Source organism: Hypomesus nipponensis, chromosome 27 (assembly GCF_054491055.1).
Source record: "Hypomesus nipponensis isolate SF chromosome 27, ASM5449105v1, whole genome shotgun sequence".
NCBI lineage: Eukaryota > Metazoa > Chordata > Actinopteri > Osmeriformes > Osmeridae > Hypomesus > Hypomesus nipponensis.
The window spans coordinates 7,475,658-7,500,345 of NC_140387.1; the positions used below are offsets into that span (position 1 = coordinate 7,475,658).

General features: G+C 41.2%; 1 protein-coding gene across 7 annotated transcripts in view; it reads left to right on the plus strand.

Moving 5' to 3' along the window:
- Nucleotides 1–13,402, plus strand: part of LOC146220697 (pre-B-cell leukemia transcription factor 3) — a 46,235-nt gene extending 32,833 nt beyond the window's left edge. Inside the window, exons 4-11 of one of the 7 annotated variants that reach the window (XM_084693929.1) lie at nt 803–993; nt 1,757–1,892; nt 2,782–2,811; nt 5,090–5,255; nt 5,673–5,750; nt 7,161–7,273; nt 8,579–8,665; nt 11,465–13,402. In XM_084693929.1, the coding sequence (XP_084550055.1) occupies nt 803–993; nt 1,757–1,892; nt 2,782–2,811; nt 5,090–5,255; nt 5,673–5,750; nt 7,161–7,273; nt 8,579–8,665; nt 11,465–11,557 (894 nt within the window). In that variant the 3' untranslated portion in view covers nt 11,558–13,402. The remainder of the gene's footprint in view (nt 1–802; nt 994–1,756; nt 1,893–2,781; nt 2,812–5,089; nt 5,256–5,672; nt 5,751–7,160; nt 7,274–8,578; nt 8,666–11,464) is intronic. The other 6 variants (XM_084693933.1, XM_084693931.1, XM_084693930.1 and 3 more) reach the window with 6 other exon arrangements.
- Nucleotides 13,403–24,688: the final 11,286 nt, after the last annotated feature.

Genomic DNA, 24,688 nt, shown 5'->3' on the forward strand with positions numbered 1-24,688 from the left:
GCATTTTTATATATATATAAATATCATTTTTATCTGTTTTTAATGTGTAATTAATTCTTTGATTTTATACAATGTCCTTGTTTTATGTTTATTTTAACAATGTACAGTGACTTTGAGAACTTTTAAAAGCGCGATATAAATAAAATGTATTATTATTATTATACTTCCTGTAAATTCACAGTCCAGTTCATTTGCCAATTTGTCCCTCATTAGATGTTTACTCATTTGCTAAATGCTGGGAGTCTGATAAATGAAAGGCTAAGTAGACTATAGAGGACCTCAAAAGAGCAAATCCCCCTCTCTTCAGTAAGACTTAGGAAACCATTCATTTTGAAATACTAAATACAAGCAATCAGAGGAAAACAATCCATCTGTACTTTTCTGCACTTCACCTGCACATTTAGTCCAATGGAGCGTCAGCCTCTGTTTAAAGTAAACACAAGCCACTTTCTGGCTCAGCCAGATTTTTTATGACACAAGTGTAAACCCTTCACTTGGGGACTTAATGAGCTCAAGTGCTTAACCAAATAAATAGGATGTCCAAACAAATTTCGAAAAAGCCCAAGGGTTTAGTGAAGAAGAGATACAACTAGATAGACTGTAATCTTCGTGCTGAACCAACACTAGCATTTATGGGTGGTGCTTATGGAGTGGTGAAAGGGTAGACATGCAACACTACACCTTATCAATCAGCACCACTGTTCTTGGGAACAGTGCATTCTTTCCTTCAGAGCAATTGAACCATTCGAAATGGACCGGCCTGTTTCTCCTTGTTTCACCATGTCACCCTTTCCCATGACAGGCATGTAATGAGTTCACCACTCATGTGATGAACCTGTTGAGGGAGCAGTCGCGCACACGGCCCATCTCGCCCAAGGAGATCGAGCGCATGGTCGGCATCATCCACCGCAAGTTCTCCTCCATCCAGATGCAGCTGAAGCAGAGCACCTGCGAGGCCGTCATGATCCTGCGCTCCAGATTTCTCGACGCCAGGTGAGTTTGTATGTGTGTGTGTGTAGGCTTGGGTTTGGGCATGTGCAGATCTGAACGTTGGACGACACGTTTGAATGTTTATGATAAAACATTTAAAATACGCTCACTATTATTATAATGTTCATGTAGAACTGGCATGTGTTGAGCTTTTACACATATTGGCTTCCATATTATGTGTATTTCCCCAGACATGTTAATAACAAAATGAGTGAATAAGCCTAAAGGTAAATCACCCAGTGTGCAGTGAGTTTATTGAGTATTGATATCCTTCAAGCACAACAGCAATTGAGGGACCACAGAGGTGGAAGACTTGGGTAACTTTGGACGGAGTTAAATTGAGCAGATGCACACTTGTCGTTGGATCATCCGCATGAGGGAAGTTTAATGGCGGGAAAGCGATCATTGGACGTGCTGCAATACGACCGGCCATGTATCCAGGGACACGTAGAGAGAAAGGGACTGTGGGTGAAACAGAGGAAGACGTGGGGGATATCGAGCAACAACTGTCGGCTTTCTGGACTTTTCTATTTCCTTTTTTTTACAGGCACCCCTTTTCTGAATGCTTGAATTGTTTGGAAGTGTCGCTTCCTTGTTGAATATGAAGAATGCTGAACTGTATGATCTCTGTATAATGCACACCCCGGAACTCCCTCTCAACCAATCAGAATGCTTGATTTCATCCACCCGTATTATAATGTTCGTTATTCTGTATGCGCCGCAGAATCAGTTATGACCTTTTTTCTTTCGTCCGTGTCCCTCGCAGACGGAAAAGGCGGAATTTCAGCAAGCAGGCCACGGAGATCTTGAACGAATACTTCTACTCGCATCTCAGCAACCCCTACCCCAGCGAAGAGGCCAAGGAGGAGCTGGCTAAAAAGTGTAGCATCACTGTTTCCCAGGTGGGTAAAGGCGATTTCTCCCTCTCCTTTTTCTCTCCATTCCTCTGAAAACATACTGTAGCGAGTGGGAAGAAACCTTTGAGGTACTTAGTTGTATTGACTGATTGATTATATTGGCAGTGCATCTCTAGCCATCATTTCTGGTTAAAAGCATTACCTAATTGGATATGCAAATAAGCAGTAAGTTGATTTGCTGTTTTTTTTGTTGTTGTTGTGGCCAGGAAGTGACTTCAATTAACCTTTAGTAATGCTTCCCTATTTGATTATGGACTGTAGTTTCCGTCCCAATTTGCATGTTTGTTCCCATTATTCCCACCTGCTTCGTGTGTGTCTGTCCTCCCAACCTGTCTGTTCTGCCTCGTGCACACTGTGACACTGTGACACTGTGACAACGGGGAGACGCAACTGGGGCGTATGATGCCGGATGGTCACCGCACTAAAGCTAAGCGCTTAATGCTTGCATTCAGACAAAACATGCGAGTGACCTGTATAGGCAGCGCATAGGTGGTCGCTATTTAAGGACTCTCTTCTCCAACACAACTAGAAGTTACATTTCAATCTAGAACTTTATTGACTTTCCGTATTTTGCCCCAATGAGCATGTCCCCATTTCCCCTTAATACCTAATTGTCCTGTGGTAATGGATAGCAACATGTTATCTGGTTTGGTTTTAAATTTTACTCCCCAAAAATCGTAAACGTTTCTCTCAAAATTTGTTGTTCAGCTCTTGAGGGAACCCATCATTATTTAATTTTTTTTATCCTCCATTTTTGTCGATCCTCCGAATCTGATGTGAAAATGTTGTGTTTGTTGTGTTGGGGGAGGGGGGTGGAGTGTCTGCGGCCTGCAGAGTCAAATACTGTAAAAAGCCCATTCTTTTTTGCCCTCAGGGCGGGGGAACCACCATCACAGTGTCACAGGTATGTCACGACTCTCTCCTCATCTGCTGTTTTGTTGATTTCGTTGATTTCGTTGACCGTCACTCTTTACAGTGACTTAGGACAGGACCATGCTGTGCGTGGGAACGCAACATGTCCTGCATACTTGCGTTAGCTTAAAGTTACTATTGAAAGCACAAAGATTGTAAATCTGACATGTTGCATTCCATACCTTGTGTATAGTGTTAGTTAGGTTCTTATGTTGACTGGTGTTAACTTGATACTCATTTGGACAATGAATGCATGCATGGTGTCTGGAAGTACACAAGTCAGACACTACACAGACTCCCTCGCAAGCACACACCCACACATTCACACACACACTCATTCACTCACACACACTCACACACACACACACACACTCACACACACACACACACACACACTGTAGTAGTCATCTGTGTCAATGTTTGATATAATCGAGCTCAGCTTGAACAGTATTAGTTGTCCCAGTGTCACAACCATTTTTCAAGTACAATTAAGGTGGAATTTCCTTAGTCTGGGCCTCCAAGGTAAGGGTTCTTCATTAGTTTGCGTGAAGATACTGGGGTGAACATCAATCCAACAGGGGTGACTCTATTGGCTTGGGATGAGGAAGGTGGGGGGGGGGGGGAGGAGATGTTAGTGAATTATTAAGTGCAACTGTGTTTGGTTTCTCTCTGGCGAGTTTGGGAGAGAATCTGCAGTTGTCAGGTCCCATTCTGTTGCAATACATCTCCGGAATTGCAATACGTCTCTCTCTTTGGTCTTTCTCTCTCTTTGCTTCTCTCTCTCTCTTATTCCCTTATCTGGTCTGTTTCTGGTATCTCTTTCTTTCTTTGTGTCTCCTCTGTGCTCTGCAGGAAGTACAGGAAATTGTCTCTGTTTCTGAATCAGGATCAGATTCTGTTACATAACATTCTACTCACCGAGCCCTTGCTAGAGCACCTGTTCTATAAATGGAATATAAACACAGTAGTTGTTTACCACAAAGCAACTAAAGTATTTCCACATTATGCAGTGGTTATGGGTTATGGCAATCACATGTTCAAATATTTTCTACTACTCTGCTAGACTTGCCATGACCCAAAAATGTTGTGACTGGAAAGGGGGGCATTTCAGAAAAGAAAATAGCGCCAATTTAATTTAAATGTCACTGCACACATCACGAAAACTCACACACACACACATATGCATAAACTCAGATGCACACACACTCATAGTGGTCAATGACCTTTGAGCTATCATGTGACATTATTGTCTACCCTTCTTTGATCTTTATGTGTCTAACGTGCATGACCCGCATTCCTTTTTTTCATGAACACCACTACATGCATTTGAAAACAAACAATTGCATGTATTGTTGAATCCCTTTGTAACTGGTACGTTTATCGCCAATGTCTTCGATAAGTTGTACAGTTTATACGTGTTTTATCAATGATAGGAAGTTATAGTGTCATTTGATTATGGCAACGCATTTTTTGCTAATGTTGCTGAAAGCTAACCGGCACTATTGAATTTACAATTCAAATTCAAAATGTACAACATCATCCTCACTTTCTGTAGTTATAAAACAACACAAATTCTGGGACAGCTGTTCCATAAATGCTTTAATTTGAGCTTGTCCTATTTTGTATTCCGTAGGTTTATAGACTTCAGTCAGCCAGGTTTAGTGTCCTGTGACCTTATAAAAGGAAAGACCTTAGAGACAGTTGCTATCCCACATGCACACACACACACACTCACACTTACAGTACTGAAACACACAAGCACACACACACTCTCACACTTACAGTACTGAAACACACAAGCACACACAGATGCAAACCCCCACACACCGCCATCCTTTTGGGTGGAGCATGGCTGACCATATTTTGACACTTTACAATTCACAAGTCTGAGATCACATTAGAAAATATAAAAAACAGATTCCTCACACACATCAAGGGGATTTTACTTAATGGAAATGATAAGCTCTTAGTTGAAATATGCTACTTGAAAAGTAGAAATGATTTTGAATGAATGATCTTTAATGATTTTATTTTCTGTTGTTTAGTTTTTTTTGTGTGCAATTTTTCGGGACAATGTTTGTGTTTCCAATGTTGTTAAATTTGGAAATTGCCTCAACCAATTGGCTGTGTCCATCATATGACTCTGTCCACAGGAATTCTGATGACTTTCCAGATATGGGGGCCGACCCCAATGTGGCAAAAATCTAAATAAAATATAGTGTATAAAACAATGTTGAGATACTCAATCTCTTCTTTCCCTGTATCCTCAGGTATCCAATTGGTTTGGCAACAAGAGGATCCGGTACAAGAAGAACATTGGAAAGTTCCAGGAGGAGGCCAACCTGTATGCTGCCAAGACCGCTGTTACTGCAGCCCATGCCGTAGCGGCCGCTGTCCAGAACAGCCAGGCCAACTCGCCCACCACGCCCAACTCTGGTAGGGACCTACCACTTATGTACTTTGGGATTGGAATCATCCATGTTGGCTTTTTGTATCTGTATAGAGTGGGGTATACAGTATGTACTCTGTGTACAGTGCAATGATGGGTATGAGACACTACTGAGGTGGAAGTTCGATTCCTCAAATAACCGACATGCTTTTGGTCATGTGGTTTATTCTGCCATGTTTGTCTAGCGTGATGAAAACGAGTATATTCGTCCACAGTGTAGGTCTTAGCCTTATCCAAGGAAGCAATTTCAGGTCTTTAAAAGGATTTGGGATACCAATGTCAGTTATCAGAAACATATTGAATACTTCAGCTGTTGGATTACATGGCCACAATGAAACTCTAGCACTCAATGGGGATGATTCAGAGACCATGCTTCTGAAGTGGCTCCCTTCTCTCTTACCCAGGATTCCAGATGAAAGATGAGGAGTTTCAGCTGGACACTGCCGAGAGCAAAAACTCCCTTTTATCCAACATGTTCACTGGTACTACTATTTTAGTAACACTCCTAAATGTCGTGACATCACACTCATGTCAAAAGCAGTCCTCCCATTGGTTTATCCCCCATACCCATGCCACAGTAAAATCCTGACCCCGCCTCCATTGACGAGTCTTCTGTTTATTTCATCAACACTGTCTTTTGTTTCTTGTTCTGTTGTTTCATTTTTTTTTTTCATTTTTTATTAGAATCTCTCATTCTTGGCATCTTTTTCTCCTGGTCTACTGTACCCCTTTTCTCTCAGTCTTCTTTGGATGGATGGATGGATGGATGGATGGATAGATAGATAGATGGATGGCAGAGAGTATTTACCCCTGTGTCTGGAATGTCTTCTTTATTCATCAACATGTATTAGGCGTGTAACAGTACACGTCACGGTTCAGAACATACCGTGGTTTTGGGGTCATGATTCGACACAAGTTCAGTACAACAGGAAGAGGCATCAAATCCCAAATGCTAGGTCTCCTTTCATATTACTTCAATGCCACAGTCTACGTTTGATATCAATCTTTTCACAAAACTATTGTCTACACAACAGTGAAAACAACTAACATTTTCCATTTGGGACTTATTGGAGATATGGAGATATTTTATTTTAATTCCGATAAGTGCCCCTGTTTTGCATTTTGTTTTACACAGCCTACTGTCACTTAACTAATTTACGTATCACCATTCCAGAGCAGATAATGGCCAAATTGAGCATTGTTAAATGATAACGCTGACACAGTAGTTGAATCAACTTGTTTCAAAGGTTTTTCATTGTGGATGAAATGCTGGCTAGCTAACAAGTAGAAAGACAATATAAAGTGCGCACTTTAGTGTCAGTAGAGATGCAGTGAATCTCTTGACAACAAACAACAAATGTTGCTGTCCAGGTGGTCCAGCGCTATATTTCAGAACCAGGCTGTTTAAAAGCTGTTTGTAACCTACCGTGGGAAAAGAGATAGCTAACAAGCTTCAAATATTTAATGGGGCTATATGTTTTAGCTTGCTGCGAGCATTTCTCAAACCCAGCACTAAAGTACAGACAGATGAGGGAAAATTGTGCATGGTCTTATTTCATCTGATCAACCTCATAATCCGTTTCCATCCAGTAGAAATGTCTGTGAAGATGTATTCTTCATCTGACTGCATGCACCGAACTGTGATGTCTGCACCGTGAATTTGCAGTACCGTTACACCTCCATTATATGTATATATTATAACATAGGCCTATATTTGTTTATTAATTCTATTGGTAAGATAATCACTTGAAGCAAAGTCTTCAAACTTTTTACTAAGGGGTCCTAAGACACTGTTCATACTTGCATGCGTGTGTGTGTGTGTGTATGTGTGTGTGTGTGATTTCCTCTCAGCATGACACTCTATTCAGCTGCTTCCATCTCTTCCTCTCCAGGTTCCTCTGCCTCTTTTAACCTCCCAAACTCTGGGGACATGTTCATGAGCATGCAGAGTCTGAATGGGGCCTCTTACCAGGGGGCTCAAGTCGGAGCCAATTTGCAGTCACAGGTAGGAGCCAACAGCCAGGCCAGGAAGTTAGGTTAGGGGGCAAAGGTCACAGTAAAGGCTTTAGACTGTATGATTCTAACTCAGGTTTGAGGATGATAAAAATTGTGTCTAACCATTGTAAGAATCTCAGAACTGTACCATGTACAATGTGTACGTTATTAATAGCAATTATTTACCCCCCCCCCCCGTCATCTGTGTGACCTTACATAATTTGAGTGTAGTCATACTGTAGATAACAGGACCTCTTTGTATTGATCACATTTGGCTCTGACTTGAGCTCTTGGGCTGGGATTCCCACTTGGGTCCAAACTTGATGTAACTGACCTCCATCCCTTTTTTTAAGAGTTTTATGTATGTAAATTGACATTCGTATCCAGTATCCATGTCTCCATGTCTCCGTTTACATCTCTGTGTTGTCTCAGTTGTCTCGTTTCACTTCTTTGATGCCATCGTCTGTGTCATTTTACTTTACACAGCTCTGCGTCTATTCCACTATAGTGGTACCTTGGTAGCATTAATGGAATCTCCTTACTTAGCTGTGTATGTTTTGCTTTCCTGTCTTTGTTGTGGTCTTCTCGGTTTCAAAATGGAACTACTTTTTAAGCATTACTAATATGCTACTTTTTTAGTGTTAGTTTCTTACTCGTTCAGTTCTTCTATTGATCTCTATTAGTTCTGTGTGGTGGAAAGTGTTGCAAGTCAGTTTGTCTTTAGATCTTAAATGTGGATTTTGATTTAATTATATGTGTCAGTTATTCAATGTTCCTTACCTACTTATATACATTGTCAAGATATCAACTAAAGGATAGCTTTTCTTGATAGTACCATGTATTCTAACTACAGGGGCCAGAACACTATGTGCTTTGCTCATTTCATTTAACAAAACATCCATTATCGGGTCTCTCTCCACAGACACTACAAGGTCATATTCCCTTTGTACATGTTGTCCCTCTGTGTCTTTTTGTTATGGCGATTGTTATTGTCTTTTATCTCGCTCAATATGATGGAGTTCAAAATGATCAAAATGATGGAGTGGAATATGGCGTGACATTGACACAGTTTCTCTTTCTCTTTCCTTCCTCTCTGTCTTTCTCTTTCCTTCCTCTCTGTTGTCCCCTACCTCCTTGATTCTACTTGCTTTTCTCTTTGTTTCTGTACCTCCATTTTCACATCCCCTCTTCCTGCTCCCTCATTCTTTCCTTGAACCCACTCTTGTTCTCTCTCTCTCTCTCTCTCTCTCTCTCTCTCTCTCTCTCTCTCTCTCTCTCTCTCTCTCTCTCTCTCTCTCTCGGTCTCTCTCCACAGGGGGATACCATACGCCATGCTATCAGTCAGACAGTAGGATACAGTGATGGTCTTCGACATCCCCTGTACAGCCCACACGGACTAAACGTAAGCACGCCCTCGTGGTAACCATGACGATGAATGACTTGGCCCACGATCGTCTTGATAATGACTCCGAAAACGATGATGATGACAATGATTACAGTGCCAATGATGGCAATGATGAGTTTGAAAAACCACTTTCATTTCTCTCTACAACCATTTGACCTGGTTACGCAGTTGTCGGATTCAAATGTTTCCACAGTTGCATGCTTTTCTCCCAGCATAGTTTTACTCATACACATACGCAAACACACATGTACACCCACACACACCTGCAAGCATGCACACACCTGCAAGCATGCACACACCCCGTAAACAGACAGAATCACATAATTCAGTTCTTTGAGGGGTGGGGGTGGAGGTAAGACTGTAAAATAAGTCTTGGGGTAATCTCTGTGCGCCAGGGCTTCTGAACCCCTTTCAGCAAGACGGCAGCGTGATCAAACCGCCGAGCAAATATACGACAGCCGAGATTAAGGACATGCCGCGTGATGGCAGACTCTAAAAAAAGGCCCAGATAAATGTATGTCTTCATATTAATGCACATCCACGCGCTACACACACACACATCCACCCGTGCCGACCCGTACGAATCCTCCACAGCCATTTAAATCAGAAAAGGCGTGCACGCTTCATTCTATTTATGAAATGCATTTCATAATACCCCCGTAGCGAAAGCCATATGAAAGGGAAAAGGGGCGGAGGTGGCTAGGGAGGGAGTTTCTTCTTTTTTTTGTTGTGTGTGGCATATCTATGTTTTCATTTAACTACTTTGAAATGCTTCTGAGAGAGCATTTGCAGTCCATCTTCTTATCACAGTAATGAAATATGAAACTGGAATTGCCTCGCAGCCATGTACAGATGTGACTATCGTCTTTGCTGATGAGGTCTGATAAGACGCTTCTTTATAATACTGCAGACAATCCGAAGCTACCGTGGTGAAGATTAATTTATTGGCTGAGTATGAGCTGCGACGAGGAAAAGAGAGTGAGGGAGATAGAGAGAGAGAGGTGGGGTTGGGGTATGGGCGTTCTGACGGTTCTCCCGCAATACCAACGTGGAAAAATATTAGAATTTCAGTCAATGAATTTAGTTCTGTTCGGCAGGAAAAGAAAATGAGTCTGTAGAGTTTGTTGTCCATTACTCTAATCCCTCAGGATAAAATGGAGACCAGAGTATTCTCTAACACAAGGATTTATTGTTGTTATTTGTTTTCTGGTTCATGTTTACATGGATACTTGGAGACTAAATAGCATGTCAAATATAGCATTATTTTCAATTCCAAAAGTATAAAATAATTGACATAAAAGGATAACTATTAACTTCAAATTCCATACTTTACATTCCATTATGTAAAACAAATTGTAATATGACAAGTCCTGATTTTTCCACTCAAAAAGAGCATCTCTCCATTCAGCTTGAATTGGTATTATCATCCACCGCGGTGAAAAGTGACACTTATAAACAGCTAGACGTGACAGAAAAAGGGTTTTCATGAGGAGCGCTCATTCAGCAAGGTGTCATTTTGGTTTTGCAGAGCCGCCCTCTCTTGCCTTAGGCAGTAGAAGCAATGTGCCAACTTCCAGTAGCTTCAAAAAAACGTTTTGCACTTTGTCCCCCTTTTGCCCTCACCACTGTATTTAGGTCATGGATCAGTTCATCAGCATGGAACTGAGAGGAACAGAAGTGAATTTTATCTCAAATGACACACATACACTGACAGGATGCACACAAACACCTAATTAAACCTAATAACATACTGTTAATGCATTACTGTTGGAAACCTACCAGTGAAGACTTCACAAAAGCTTACTGCATTTTGCCACTGCATGATATTTGATGAAAGTAATTGAACCATAATTAAACAAGCTAAAATGTTTGTACAGATTAGCCATGAGCTGTACATAGCTGTCCAAGTATAGTACAACAAAATAAAATAGTATTTTTGTTATACATACATCAAATTTAATAGTAAAAAATCAGTTAGGAAAACGTTTTTTTTATTTAATTCAATATATTCATGTTGATAGTGGTTCAAGTGAAATATGTCAAACCTATTGTAAAAATGTTTATGTTTTTGCATTCAGTTTGTTTCTCATGTGGTGACGACCTAAATGTAGTCCAAAACAAGACCCTTCCAGCCTCGCAACAGAGGAAAACCCTCCCTCCATCACTTCCGCTCACTGTTCTCTCCGTGAAGTGGTTTCCCGCGGCCTCTGTCCTGTCTTCCTGACTGACACTAGAATATGCAGCGACAAGCCTCTACAACAATCTGATCAGACATTGATTTTGCCACTCGCCTTCCACGACCAGGATGCAGGGCAAATTTGTCAGTGAGAGAGGGAGAGAAGAAGAGAGACTTGGGCTGCTCATGTCACTTTAAATGTAATGGGGTTCACCCCCTCTAGCAAGAAAGAGAGAGACAGAAAGAAGAGCGTCAATGGGAATGAGATATCGGATCTCCCTTCCGAGTTTGTTTGTTATCCCAGGCATGCTACGCGCTTTAACTGCCAAGGGAGAACAGAAAGGTTGCCTCGCAATACCAAACATGCATCACAGTGAAACGGACTGTCGTAAAGACACAAGGAGCTTTGTGTTCACGTGCTGTGGGCAGTTTTACTACATGTTAGTACGTAGGAGGGGATACCTCACTGATTTGCTCCACCCAAGGTTTCTTCCATTTTTCCTTCTCTTCCTTGGGGGGTGTTAGAAAAGGGATTTACAAATAACATTTCATTTAAGTTAAACTATAATGTAACCTTGATTCAAAATTTCAATTAGACTTTTCTTTGTCTATGTCTCTAGGGTAATGGGGGTTGGCATGATGCGCCTACTCCTTCATCAGTGATATCCCCAACAGAAGGGCCGGGAAGTGTACACTCTGATACCTCAAACTGACCTCACCAACGCTACACAAGACCGCATCACAATCCCAAGCTTTACACCAATGGAACTGAACCAGAAGGCAAAACAAACCAACTGGCACCTCTATTCGGTATAACTTCTCCCCTTTTCTTCTTCTCGGTGTTGGCCATTTTGGATTTTTGGTTTCTTGGTCCTCAAATAATCTCCACCACCAAGAATACCATGATTGGATACAGCTTTTTTGTGAGTATGAATATACATATACAGTACAAGACTGGATCAACTAACTAAATGTTGGGTTTTTAGAACAGCGAATTGGCTTATGAAAGGGACATATGAGAGAAGCTAATATAAATCCCAAGTAGGTCCTCCAGACCTGCTCATTCAACATCATTTCTTCACTTCCCAGCAAAGACTGAAGACTTTTCTGACCCAATGGATTAAGATTTACGTGTATTGTACATCTATTGGGATAGGTGTGAAATGTCCAACTCTGTGCTGATTGGGGTCACAGAATGCCTCAACCCTTTTTGGATGGACTTAACTCTCCTCTAGTGGACTTGCAGCAATACTGATAAACAGTTGCAGGATCTGACAGCTTTCACTGAATGGCATTAGACAGTTTGATGGCAGCTTTCATGCTCTTAACATATACTACTTTTAATCTTCTATGTCAGTCTCTTGCCAACACTGCTCTCTTCAATGTTTGGATGGATATAATCAATGATGTTGGATGGGGGTTACGGAACATCAAATGCTGTCATGAATCATTCACATTTCTACAATGAAGTGAAAGGCTACTGTATCTTAAGATAGCCCTCATCATGGTAATACCATTGAGAAGATCCAGTGAAAGTTATTTCACATCCGGGATTTGTTTGTATGTTGAAAAAGGCCAGGTAATAAATTAGATCCAGGAAGTGGTTTGGGCTTTATTGTGGAGCACATCTGAGATGATTTTATTGGTTCCAGTTTGCTGATGGTAAGAATCATCTTTGCAAAATGAAAGTATTTTAAATACAGTTTTGCCCAACGGCTGATCAAACTAAAAGAATAGAATGACCTACTTCAAACCCCTTTGACATTGACTACATCACATTTGTCACGTAGAATACTTGCATACTACCTCTTTAACTTTATCGCTACCATAACTTCAAGTCTTACTTTTTCAAATTTAGTTTGAACATTTCTTGTAATTAGCTCTTGTGTTCATTCACGTAATCTCTTGTGTATTCTGATATTGTTGAAAATTATTGTAACTTTACAAAACAGTATAGCCTGACTAAAGTATGGCAGTAGTAATTGGCAGGAGCAAGGGTTCATTTTTCCTTGAAGGCCAAATTCTACTCAATGGACACTGCGGCACCTGCCTTCAAAACAACATATCAGGTAACAGAACGATCTAAGGTCCAAAAGTATGTCCCGTTGTGGAAAGAAGAAGCTTCCCATAACATAAATGCTATATTATTTTTCCACTCTACTTTTGAGTAGCTCATCTTGGTCGAAAGGTTTCTGAAATCCAGAACTAGCTTTTAAATACTTTTGTCTGTGGTCTCTGGAGTAGCGGCAGTTATGACCTAACGGACCATGATATCGCAACTTAACAGTAAAACTGTTGTAAATACCGAAGAACATTTTGAATGTTACCATTTTCCCAGCCTCCCCCTTACTTCCTGTTAATATGAATTACAAATCTAAAGGTTTCAGTCTCCAGACCTGTATATTTCAGACCTTGTTTGACAGGGTACAGTACAACTAAATTTTTCTTTTTTCACTTCTAATTTTTTGTATTGTATGCCATTTTGAAAACTGATAGTCATAAGAAGAATATTTGTGGCTGTGGTCCTAATGTAATAAATATGTTTTGTGTTCATTTCTAACCACACTAAGTGGAGGATTTTTTTTAACAAAAAGAGTCCTCTGTGGTAGTTTATGTGTAGTTTAAAACACGAAAATAAACTTTTGCTTTAATGCTTGGAGTAAGTTGCCTTTTTCTGGATGGAAGCATATGGACTTGTCTTGTCTCCTCAAGATACAAAGCAAAGGAAAGGATGATCTCTTATCATCATCTGTCTGTGACACACTGTACTTGCCTTACCGATATGTAGATTGGACTGCGGATTACCTTGGAAATCCTCTACTAGCTTTAGGCTCTAAGCCCACATCCCAAGGTGTGCTCAGCAAATGCAAAATATATAATTCCACCTCAAACAAATGTTCTGTTTTGATTGGATAGAAAGACCCGAGAAGACAGCCATGAGACAGATGCAAACTGGCAGGCTAATGTTCTGTCACAAACCTTCCATGTGACCTGTTCAGAGCCGTTCAGTCATTGTCAGCACATTTATGGAAAAACTCCTGACATCATGTCGTAGTCCCGTATTGATAGTTACTACCATACACTGCTCATGCAGTTCCAGGATCATGGGTATACAAGTACTGTAAAAATGTTTGGTTGCTAACTAACCCAGAGGAACCTTGGAACAAAGCCAGCAGCATACTGACTGTGGGTGGCAGGTGACAAGATTAAATTAATAGCACTAATTGTGGTTGGAGCCTGCTGGCAATAGTTGAAAGCTATTACGGTCCTCATTGAGATCTTTGAATAATCAGAGTTGAGTGGTGGCACCCAAACAGCACCAAGAAAGATCGAGTCGAATGTAATTTGAGACAATATATAAATGTTTTTCTCCGGAAACACAATAAATTAAATGAGTGGGTGTGGGGAGGGTTGAAAGGTGATCTATGGAGAAGGTGGATTGCAACCGTCCTGCTTTGATAGCACAGTCCAAGATATTCACTTGATTGAAACACAATACTTTTCCCCCAGTTGTAAACAAGCGACAGCAACATCAAATCATCCTGCCAAAAGGAAACATCCTTGAGATTAATTGCCAGAGAAATACACATGCAATCTGATGGGGTTGAGAGGGACAAAAAGCTATAGCATAGCAATCAGTTGTCATCATTGCAACATGCTGTGTTGTGAGCAGGGAATTTTGCTGGCACTCAAAACATTCAGAGACCCCATTCTCCATTTGTTCTTCAGTTTCTCTTTCCCTCACTCTCTCTGTAATATACTGTATGGGCTATTAAAATAGTGGAACAATTAATGGAACCACAGAACCCAAGAAACAGCAGGTCTATGGTATAGTAGAAAGGAAAGGATGGCACCACGACCAGGACACAACAATAAACTACCTAGCTCTGATCACACAATGCAATGTCCTCACCAACCGCCAGCTTTACAATAAAAACTCATGCCGTTCAGCTATGCTAGGAAGCTAGCCAGGAATATGAAGGGAACTTCATCATGTAGCTACCTCTCCTGTAGCTATTGTTGTTTTTGGCAGGATTCAAGGGTTTGAAAGGAGAGTGGGGGTTGGGGGGAAGGAAGGAGCAGAGAATTTGTGCTTGTTATACATTTCATTGGGACTCTGCTCATTGTCTGAGACCATACACAGCCACCACCACCTAAGCCCTTTTTCTAATTTTAACTAGACCGTCTGCAAATTAGCAAATTGAAAACAAAAACTGTAGAATTATTAAAATAAACAACATTTTCCACAATAAAGACAATGCAAATGAGGCAGAGTGAATGGAAAACCGGTGTGAAAACAGGCTAATTAGTCATGTTCAAGGTTCATTAACGCAATATCTTTTTCACAAAATTAAAAGTGTTCCACATGCATCATTAAAGATGAAAATCCAGATATTGTTTTACCAGTAATCGAAACATCTGAGCAGTAACCAATTAAAAGGAGATCAAACGGACCGGTTCCTTGATTAAGAAGTTGAACACAAAATACAGAACATGCGTTATGTTGTATCAGGTTTGATTAATGGCTTTCAATACTACTCATTGTTCTAGGCTTAGTGATGGAATTATTTCATATATGCCATCTACCACAGCGTCATTCTAATATTTCTGTAATGAATGCACTTCTAATTTAAATCCATAGTGTCTTATAACAAGATCTAATCATTACGCGTTTTTTACAATTGGAAAATTACCTTAGGAGCTTGAAACATGACGATGCGTGAGGTTCATATCTTTGGAAAGCATAATGAGTCCATACAGTATACCATATGAAGGTGAAATAAACATACAATACAAGTCACTTCTTTACTACAGTTATTACAAATGTATACAAGGTTATTAATTTACATTTTAAAATCAAACCACTGTCAACAGGTGTATGCTACAGCTTGTATCCAAAGTTTCAGCGGCATAGTGTAAATGGAGTAGACCCAAGTACAAAATCCACTTTTAAACTCGTAAACATAACATTAATGAACATTAATAATTCTTAAACTTTGTCCTCCAGTCTTTTACTTCTTGATGATCTATGAAAGGGCAAGACAAAGTGAGTAATAACACAAACAAACACATTTGGAAGAGGAACCAAATTGAGGAGTAATGTATTGGGAAGAAGACAGTCTTCCTTCCTACAGATTCCCTCACTGTTGTGTTGTTTCATATTTCATGTTTTGCTCCATATTAACAGCTGCCGTTTGTCTCTGCCATCTGCGAGCAATTACTTAGTGTCTAATTTGGCAGTGTAACAATCATGTGTTTTCCCTCTGTGTGTGTATACCTCACTCTCCATAACCAACTCTCACCTCCAAGGGGAGAACCCCCTATTGTGCAGACTCAAAAATCCACACACTCACACATGTACACACACTCATACAGACTTATACAATACAATACAAACACATCCACACTTGCAGACTCATTTTGCACACACATACACAGATTAAATCAAGACACGCAAATACATGCACACATTCACACACAAACATACACTCTGACAAACACAACCTGACGCCATCAAGGCCTTTAATATGAATCAGCCTCTGATGGGTTGTGATGACACTACACCTATGCAACAGTCAGAGCAAAGATAATCATCAGTCAAATGTCTCTTCCTCCTCTCTCTCTCTCTCTCTCTCTCTCTCTCTCTCTCTCTCTCTCTCTCTCTCTCTCTCTCTCTCTCTCTCTCTCTCTCTCTCTGTCCCTTCCTTCCTCCCCCCCCCTCTCTCGCTCTCTCTCATTCTTTCTCTCCCTTCTAATAATTTGACAGTATTTTGTATCAGCACACACACACTCGTCCACAATGCACATTTTTCCCACGCAGAATAGGACTAAGAACAGTCTAGTAGACTAGTTCAGTACACTCACCCCCGCCCCCCCCCCCACACACACACACACACACACACACACACACCATCTTGGGCTTGCATGTGCTGCAAACTCTCGAAGGCCAAACAGAAACTCTGGCACTTCATCCAGCATTAGGCTCAGTCCCACCAACCGTGTTGCATGACCTTGTGTGTCAGGGAGCGTAGCCCCCTGCCTGCTAGGAGCAGCTACTTACCAGCACAGCCTCCCCTCCTGCCCACTCCCAGTCCCTGTGATTCAGACCAGCACAAACAGCAACATGAGCCAGACAGACGGAGACATCTCGTATTGGGGTACCATACTTTGGATTTCTGTGCCTCGCTGAGGTCATATTTGTTCCTCCAAAATAACCTGACCCAAATATAATGCTTAAAAAAATATTTTTTTATTTTTAGTTATTGTTAAGAATGTATCCTTTTGCTCGCAGTGATATGCATTGATAGGGACATTATTTTAGATATACACATTACCTCATCTTGGGTAATACTGTACACAGGGTGCATCAGTTTACAAATGTACCACAACTTAATTATAATACCTAATATACCTGCAGAATATCAAATGTTTTGGGTGTGATATCAATTCAACTTTTGTTATTTAGTGTGTGTTTGTGTGTGTATGAATGCAAGTGTGCATGCATGTGCCCTGTTAGTATTTGTGTATGTGTGTGTTAGCATTGAATTTTGGACTGTCCCAGAGGACACACATGACCCAATGTCTGCTTCCTGGTCTGCTTCCTCTCAGGCCTCCTGAGCTGCAGTTGGATCCGTTTTCTTATGTGGACATTGTCACTTGAATAGATGTGCAAATCAGTCATGCTAATAGCAGCTCCAGTTAGCATTGCTATCGTAATTTGATAACCTTCAATAGATTGCTCCTGCTTATACTTAACATTGGTTGTCTTAATTGCATGTGTGGTAAGTCATATATGGATGCAAAAGTAAGCCGCCCAGGAAATTGTAAAAATGGATATAGTTAAGACACTTAAATATTCTCTGTGAACAACCTCAAACATAGATTATGTATTTAAGGCTGTAGCTTAATGTAACTTTGAAACCCAACTACTCAACTAATTCATAAAATGTATCAAACCAGATGAAATGTTTTATTTGCTCTTTTTGGCAATGAAAAACGTAATTAAACTAAACGGGAGAGATAGAAAGCAAGAGTGCAAAAGAGAAGACTAGAAGTTGAGAGGTAAAATGGGAGTATGTCTGCGAGCCCCTGAGTGGGGAGTGAGGGGGGCCTCTAGACCTCATTTCGCCCAGGGAGGTCACGAGCAATCAGACCAACCTGGAAATGGAGCCAACAGCTCAGCAAGGCCTGGCCGGCGGCCTAATCAGGCCCGCAGACTGCAATCCCCACGGGGGAGACCTTCCGCCGATTCCAAACACATTTTCCCATTGACGGCTGGGCAGCAATGGCATCACATGAAAAACGCTTCCCTCGGAGAGCTTGGGACCATTAGGGTCAATGGGCTACACGGGCCTCTGGTTTTTATGTCATGGATAGTCAGTTAAGAGCCATTCAGTTCCATTGGTCTGTTATAGCTGGACTGGGAGAATGAGAGGAAAAGGTGTGTGGGTGTGTGTGTGTGTAGGGGGGGGGGGAGTGTTGTGGAAAGTGATGTTAAGGGGATGAAAGCATGGGACGGTGGGATAGTGGACAGATGGCTTTCTTTTTTTTATGGTATGTGGGTTTTGATGGGTTCCATTTGCACACCTTGCCTGACACCCAAAAAAGGATATATACAACTTGTTTGATATTTGAATGCCTTCATTTGGTTTCTGTCACTGAAAAAATTAGTTTGTGAAATGTTCTCTGGAACCCCGTTTACCCAGAAACAGAACAGATGACGCATTTTGTTTACGTCTCTTTTCTCCAGCTTGTGAGAGCTGGTGAAATGCCTGAGCGAGCATGACAACGTTTCAGCGTCCACTACAAATCGCTTGTCTTTGTTCTCCTCACACTTCATCTTTGTCCGAGTTCTGTTCGGTGAAGTCGTCAAATTACCTCACTGGGCTTTTCATCCTTCCTTCATCCTATCATCAAAAGCTGAAGACGGACAGAAAAAGAGGAGTGTGGGTGATGTGAGGTGGAGGCCTATCTTCCCTGCTTCCATCTCCAGAAGCTCAACCTTAGAATACTGACACGTCTTTCAGGCTCTCTTTCCCCTGACTGTTCCATTCTCCTCTCTCTATCTCCTTCTGTCTCTCTATCTTGGTTTGTCTCTCTTTCTCTCACTCCCCACCTCTCCCCTTCTGTCTCTCTCTAGAGAAATCAGCCAGGCCTTCGCCCTCTCAAAGCCCCCTCATCTTGGAGATGTCACTTCTCAATTTGCCCCAGCCCTGCTATTCGCCGGTGGCGTTTGTATTGATTTTTCTGTCGGCGGTCAGAGTGGAGCAAACTCTTGAATAAAAGGCAAGAAGACTAGGCTGGGTTTCAAATGAACGTTGCCCTCAAAGAAATAGGGACTCAGATAAGGTATATTTTGGTATTTGATGCATGAAATCACACTAGTTGCAGACACATTTGTATTTGATTATGGAAATGGCCGACACACATCGTTCCTGTACTGGAAAATACCTACAGTATTCGATCGAAATAATAAGTGAAAAATACATAAAATTTTGTGCTAGCCACACTGGCTATTGTTTGTTGTCCTGTCGACACATTTGTTCTCACGTGGGTTCCACAAAGGGATGGAAAGATGAAAAAAGAGGAGGATGCAGGGAAGTAGAGTGTGCTCTCAAAAAGAGTGAGAATTAAAAGTTTCTGGGAACACCATAGTCTCAGGAATTACTCAAGGCATCTTGAAGAAGCTTATTTGAGAAGTCAAGAATGAACAAGGCAAGTAGCGTCTCCAATTACAAACTCCAAACCACATTTGAGAAAAATGCCCCTCCCCCCAGAACCACCAACTTTGCCTTTGGCAGAAAATGGCATCGGCCTTGGCGGAAGCACATCTCTGTTGCGGCGTCAAAACAATGTGGGGTCCCAAAGAGACAGTGCCGCAAACTGGCAAAGTGCCATCCTTGTTCACGTCCGTCTAGGCCCAGAAGTAAACAGTTTGCCGAAGATCTTTCGCATCGCGTAAATACTCCACTGAGTCATCCCTGGGAGCAGAGGGAGTTGAAGGGGAAATGGGTGGATTGGAGTGTGACCTGTCACAAACCTCGGGTCTGCCTTAGGTCACGTTGATGCAGAGGCAGCAATGTCCGCGGTCCCTAATACGTCCTCGGGGCTTTTGGGTGCTCTGACCCAGGGGGAAAACAGATGAGACTTTTACTTTGCCATGTGATCCCGTCAGATCTCGGAGAGTTGTCAACTACAACATCCGCCAGTGTCCTTGGGCAGAGCTAGTGTAGACTGAAGTTAAGATGCTTGGCATGATAGGGAAAGTAAAGAGTGTGTGTGTGTGTTTTTCTATACAGTATGTTTGTGTGTGTGGTGTGCTGGCTCTGAATCTCATTTATTAGCGCTGTAATGTCTGACCAGGCAAGTTGCACTCAAGACACCTCTGATAATACTTAATGTAACATCTGTCACCTTGGGAAATATGAATAAGAAACATGTTACTGTTTGAGGGACTTTTTGAATTCTACAATCATGTTGTCCTGCATTTTTTTGGTCATTTGTTTTGGCACTTTGGCACAAGAAGTGAACGTAGACGCTTTAGAGTAGAAGCTGATGCGTAGAAGTTTCTGCTAACCTTACATACGTTGAAACATGTCCCAAATGTTATGGTTCCTGGTTTGGAAGGTTGCAATGCCCTCACATTGAAGTCAGTTTGAAGAGTTGAAAGGAGGGTAGAAATGTAAATCACAATTTGAAGTAAACAGCATACAGACACACCCATGCACACACATATACAGTACTCAAGCAGCACTTGCTGACTTTGCCACATGTTCACGAATGCACTATCATCAGGTTCGACAAATTGAGCATCATTAATAATTCCTGCAAGGAGGTGATAAATCTCAGATTGCTCTCGATGGACCTGGATATGCCTCCATAAATCAGGGAGATTAGTGGGGAATATTTCAAAATCCTGTGTCAAAATTGTCAGGCTAACTGATGGTTTTTGTCGATCCCTCAAAGTGATAGGCTGTGAATCAGTTATACGTTTTCAAAATGTCAACGGTGCAATATGCAATCTTTCTAATAGCCAGCAATAGGCTTTTAATTTTTCATTTACCTTTTTTCCACCATCTGAAAAGCCGAAAAAAGAAGCCAACATGAATGTTTTTGCGTGTCTCACATATCAATTGGAGACTTTCTATTCATAGGCGCACGTACGGTAAAGTCCACTCATCCAAAGCTCTCGACGAAAAGGGGAAAATTGTGTATTGACGAAACGTCCACCACATTTGAAGGCCTAATCAGAGATTGAACTCCTGTCTCCTTTTTTCTGGCTCAGAATTTCAATACATTACATTAACCTTTATTATCTGTCACAGGTGAATGGAGAATTACTTTACATTTCAAAGTGCCAACTTTGATATGTACCAACCTTTTTTTCATAAAACTTTATGGGGACTTTCAGAGTGAACAAATGCATATATCCACTGACATGCAATGCTCTCACAACATAAACATAAAGGAAATGGCTTCAGGTTCGTACACAGATCCACAGAAGCAGTACTTTCCAATTACTTAGTATTATCATTTTTTATTCTGTTACTTCTATCTATTAGTATATTATTATTATTATTATTGATATCTCTGCTGTTGAACAATTGTCCATGGAATGAAAAGGCTGGTCCAAGAAAACTAAATATACATCAAAGAGCTTTCACAATCAAAAAACGGTGCATAATAACTAATGCTTCCACTGAAGCCCTTGTAATGTTTCTTACTGTGTTCTTATCTATCCTTACAACCACTTCCCGCCCATGATTCCATCCCTAAACCTGGACAGAATGGAGTGAACATCAAATGTGCTATTTAAATAGTGACCATCTTTACATGTATGCATGCTATTATATAACTGAATCAATGCTCAGTGATTGCCTTTAACCTATATTGACCTTTTTAACTCTATAACACAACCTTTAGTCCCACATGACATTATAACTACGAGTAATCAGGGAGCTAATGACATTCAAAACTTAAATGTCAATCAGCCGCCTGCAAAGTGGTCTCTACCCTTCTAATTTTAGTCTAAACCATTTATTATATTTTTTCTTGTGAAAATCACCATATACTAGACAGAGGGCCTAGTAATATACAAAGGGGATTATTGTGTATGATAATGGATTTAATGTTACGTGTGTTTAGTCAATCCTATGCACAAAGACTATGACTTTCATCCAGTAGAAATGATATTTCCTATAATGTGGTGTTGTGTATCGCATTTCAGTCAATAGAAATGGGATCCAGCATTCGGGTAGTTCTTACTGAGCATTAGATGTGTTCAGTGGGGACCATGTGCACATGTGTGTGTGTGTGTGTGTGTGTGTTTGTGGGTGTATGAGGGAGAGAATGAGGGGTATTGGCAGTTAAGACAGAAGGGAACCCCAGTAATCTAAATGTCATTCATTGTTCAGAGTGAGGTGAACAGGTCTACAATAATCAATTATTCAGTCTCTCCCATCCTCCTTTCATTCAATCTATTCTTTGGTAGTGTCTCTCTCTCACTGTCCAGTGTGGGATTTTCTACTTGTTATTATTTAGCTTATAAACTCAAAAAACTCACAAATGCTTATGCCACATTGGTTTTCCTTTAGTTTTGGTTATAATCCTGTATTTCTCATACTTTCATTTGCTAAATGGACATTTTATAGACCAAAATTTAAAACGATATTATTGGATCGTATTTCAATGGAAGATACAATATATTTCTAATCATCCACAATAGGGTGGGTCTCTAAAGTCGTTTACTATAGGTCATTAGGGAAACGTAATTATTGCCCAAGTCAGTATGTCTATATTTCTGCTTTACGACTGGAAAGGGGAGGGGGCACCTCAGTAGTATAATGGACCAAGGAATGTCCAGTACTGGACTGATGTTTAATCAATAGCAAAGCCAAGTTTATCAATACAAACTTCATACATTTCCTCAAACAGAAGTGAAATGGTGCCAGACAAATCAAATTAACTGAACAAACAAAACACAATCTTGGAAATAGCTTCTCTGGTAAACATTGCACTTTGGAATTACTGTATATTGTTCCATTGTAGCATACTTAAAAAAAAAAAACACACAAATTCAAGGAGAACTGTTGTTGTGTTATAATATTTGCCTTGCAGACCCTCCTTTCTCTGTACATGAGCATGACACGGACACTCAGCACTGTGTCTTTCCACAACAATAGAAAACAAGATAGCCATTGGTTACGGCCATGTAAGTAAGTGATATCTTATTGCTTGAGACACATGCTTCTTCATAATTGAAGCGGAACAGCCAATCTGCATGCACCTTCTGTTCTCTCATCTCTAATGTAATCTAATCTATACTCATCATATCCAGGGAGCCCGAGATCTTGCGAATACATTAACCATCATTGTGACTATATGGGCTGGCTGACACTCAAGGATTTGATTTACTTCCACTGCCTTGGTGGGTACTGGGTTAAACTCTTAAGCCTACACTTTCATTTTCACATCTCCCACCAATGAATCAGTATCATCTATTGTGCCTCCCATCTACATGAATGGCGCGTGTATGTGTGCTTGTATGTGTGCATGCGTGTGTTGGTGCTTTGTGTGTGCTAAGGGGGATGAGGGTGGGGGGGGGGGTTGGTCTCATCAATTAACCTTCTCTCCCTGCTTTACCATCATGAGCTCTGTCCACAGCACTGTAATGGCACCAAGACAGACTAGGGCTTAATGAAAGTGGGGAGGGAGAAGAGGGAGTCAATACTGATGAGTTTTGTTCCACGCTGATTACCAATTTTTTATGTCACGGTGGTGCTGTCGCAAAAGGTAGGGAGCCTTTGTGGGAGGATGCTCTGTAAGACTATTAAGAACAAAGCATAAGGTACAATTTGACCATGTTTGATGTAAAAAAAAAAAAGAAAAAGAACAACTGCATGGGCACACTTCACCTTTTCATGGAGCACTCCAAGTCCCCACAGCACAGTTTCAGTGTGTGTGTGTGTATGTGTGTGTGTGTGTTTTCATACACTTTCGAGTACACAGGGGAGAGTCCATGGTTTATGGTGTGCCGACACACAGCACCCCAGAGTGTTTCTTACCGATGGTTCTGTGGGCTCAGCAGCCACTCGCCAGAGAAAGAGAGACAGACAGAGAGAAAGAGAGAGTCTGGGGTAGCGATTTTCAAAGCCAAGTCCAGCAATGACCCTTTGCTGTCACCGAGGGGGCCATACAGTATATCTGCATGCCACTGACAAACACACACTGTACTAGTGAACACCAACCAGCCAGTCAGTCAGTCAATCAGGGACGCCAGTCCTTCATACTATTGCACACACGTCTGCCTCAGATACACACACACGCGTGGACACATGCATGCACACACACATGCTATGGTCTCCTCCCTCTCTCTGTACCACTCAGCTGATTGTTAATACACAAGTGTAACTGTACAAGCATTCCGCTCTTCAGATGTACCACTGTGAACGTGTCACCGGATGATAAACATGATTGTACGTTTTAAACAGTGGGACTGAGGTAACAAAAAATGGCGACATCTACTGGCCCATTGCTGCTCAGGCCTCTATAGAAAGGGGCTAATCAGATTCATACAGCATATTCAATATTGGTTATAGGTTGATCCTGAGGATAGATAGTGTTGAAAAGTGAGATTTGATTGTCAAAAGCAATGCAGAATGTGTTGGTGTGGAAAGACAAAATCTTGCACTGTGCATCGCTTTCTTGCAAGCACACGTCACAGTCACAGCGTGTGTTGTGTTGTAGCATGCTGTGCTGTTATACACTGTGGCAGGTGCCTTTGGTATGTTGTAGTGTTGTGTTGTGATATACATTATTGCGGTGTTTTCATGTTAGCCGAAAAC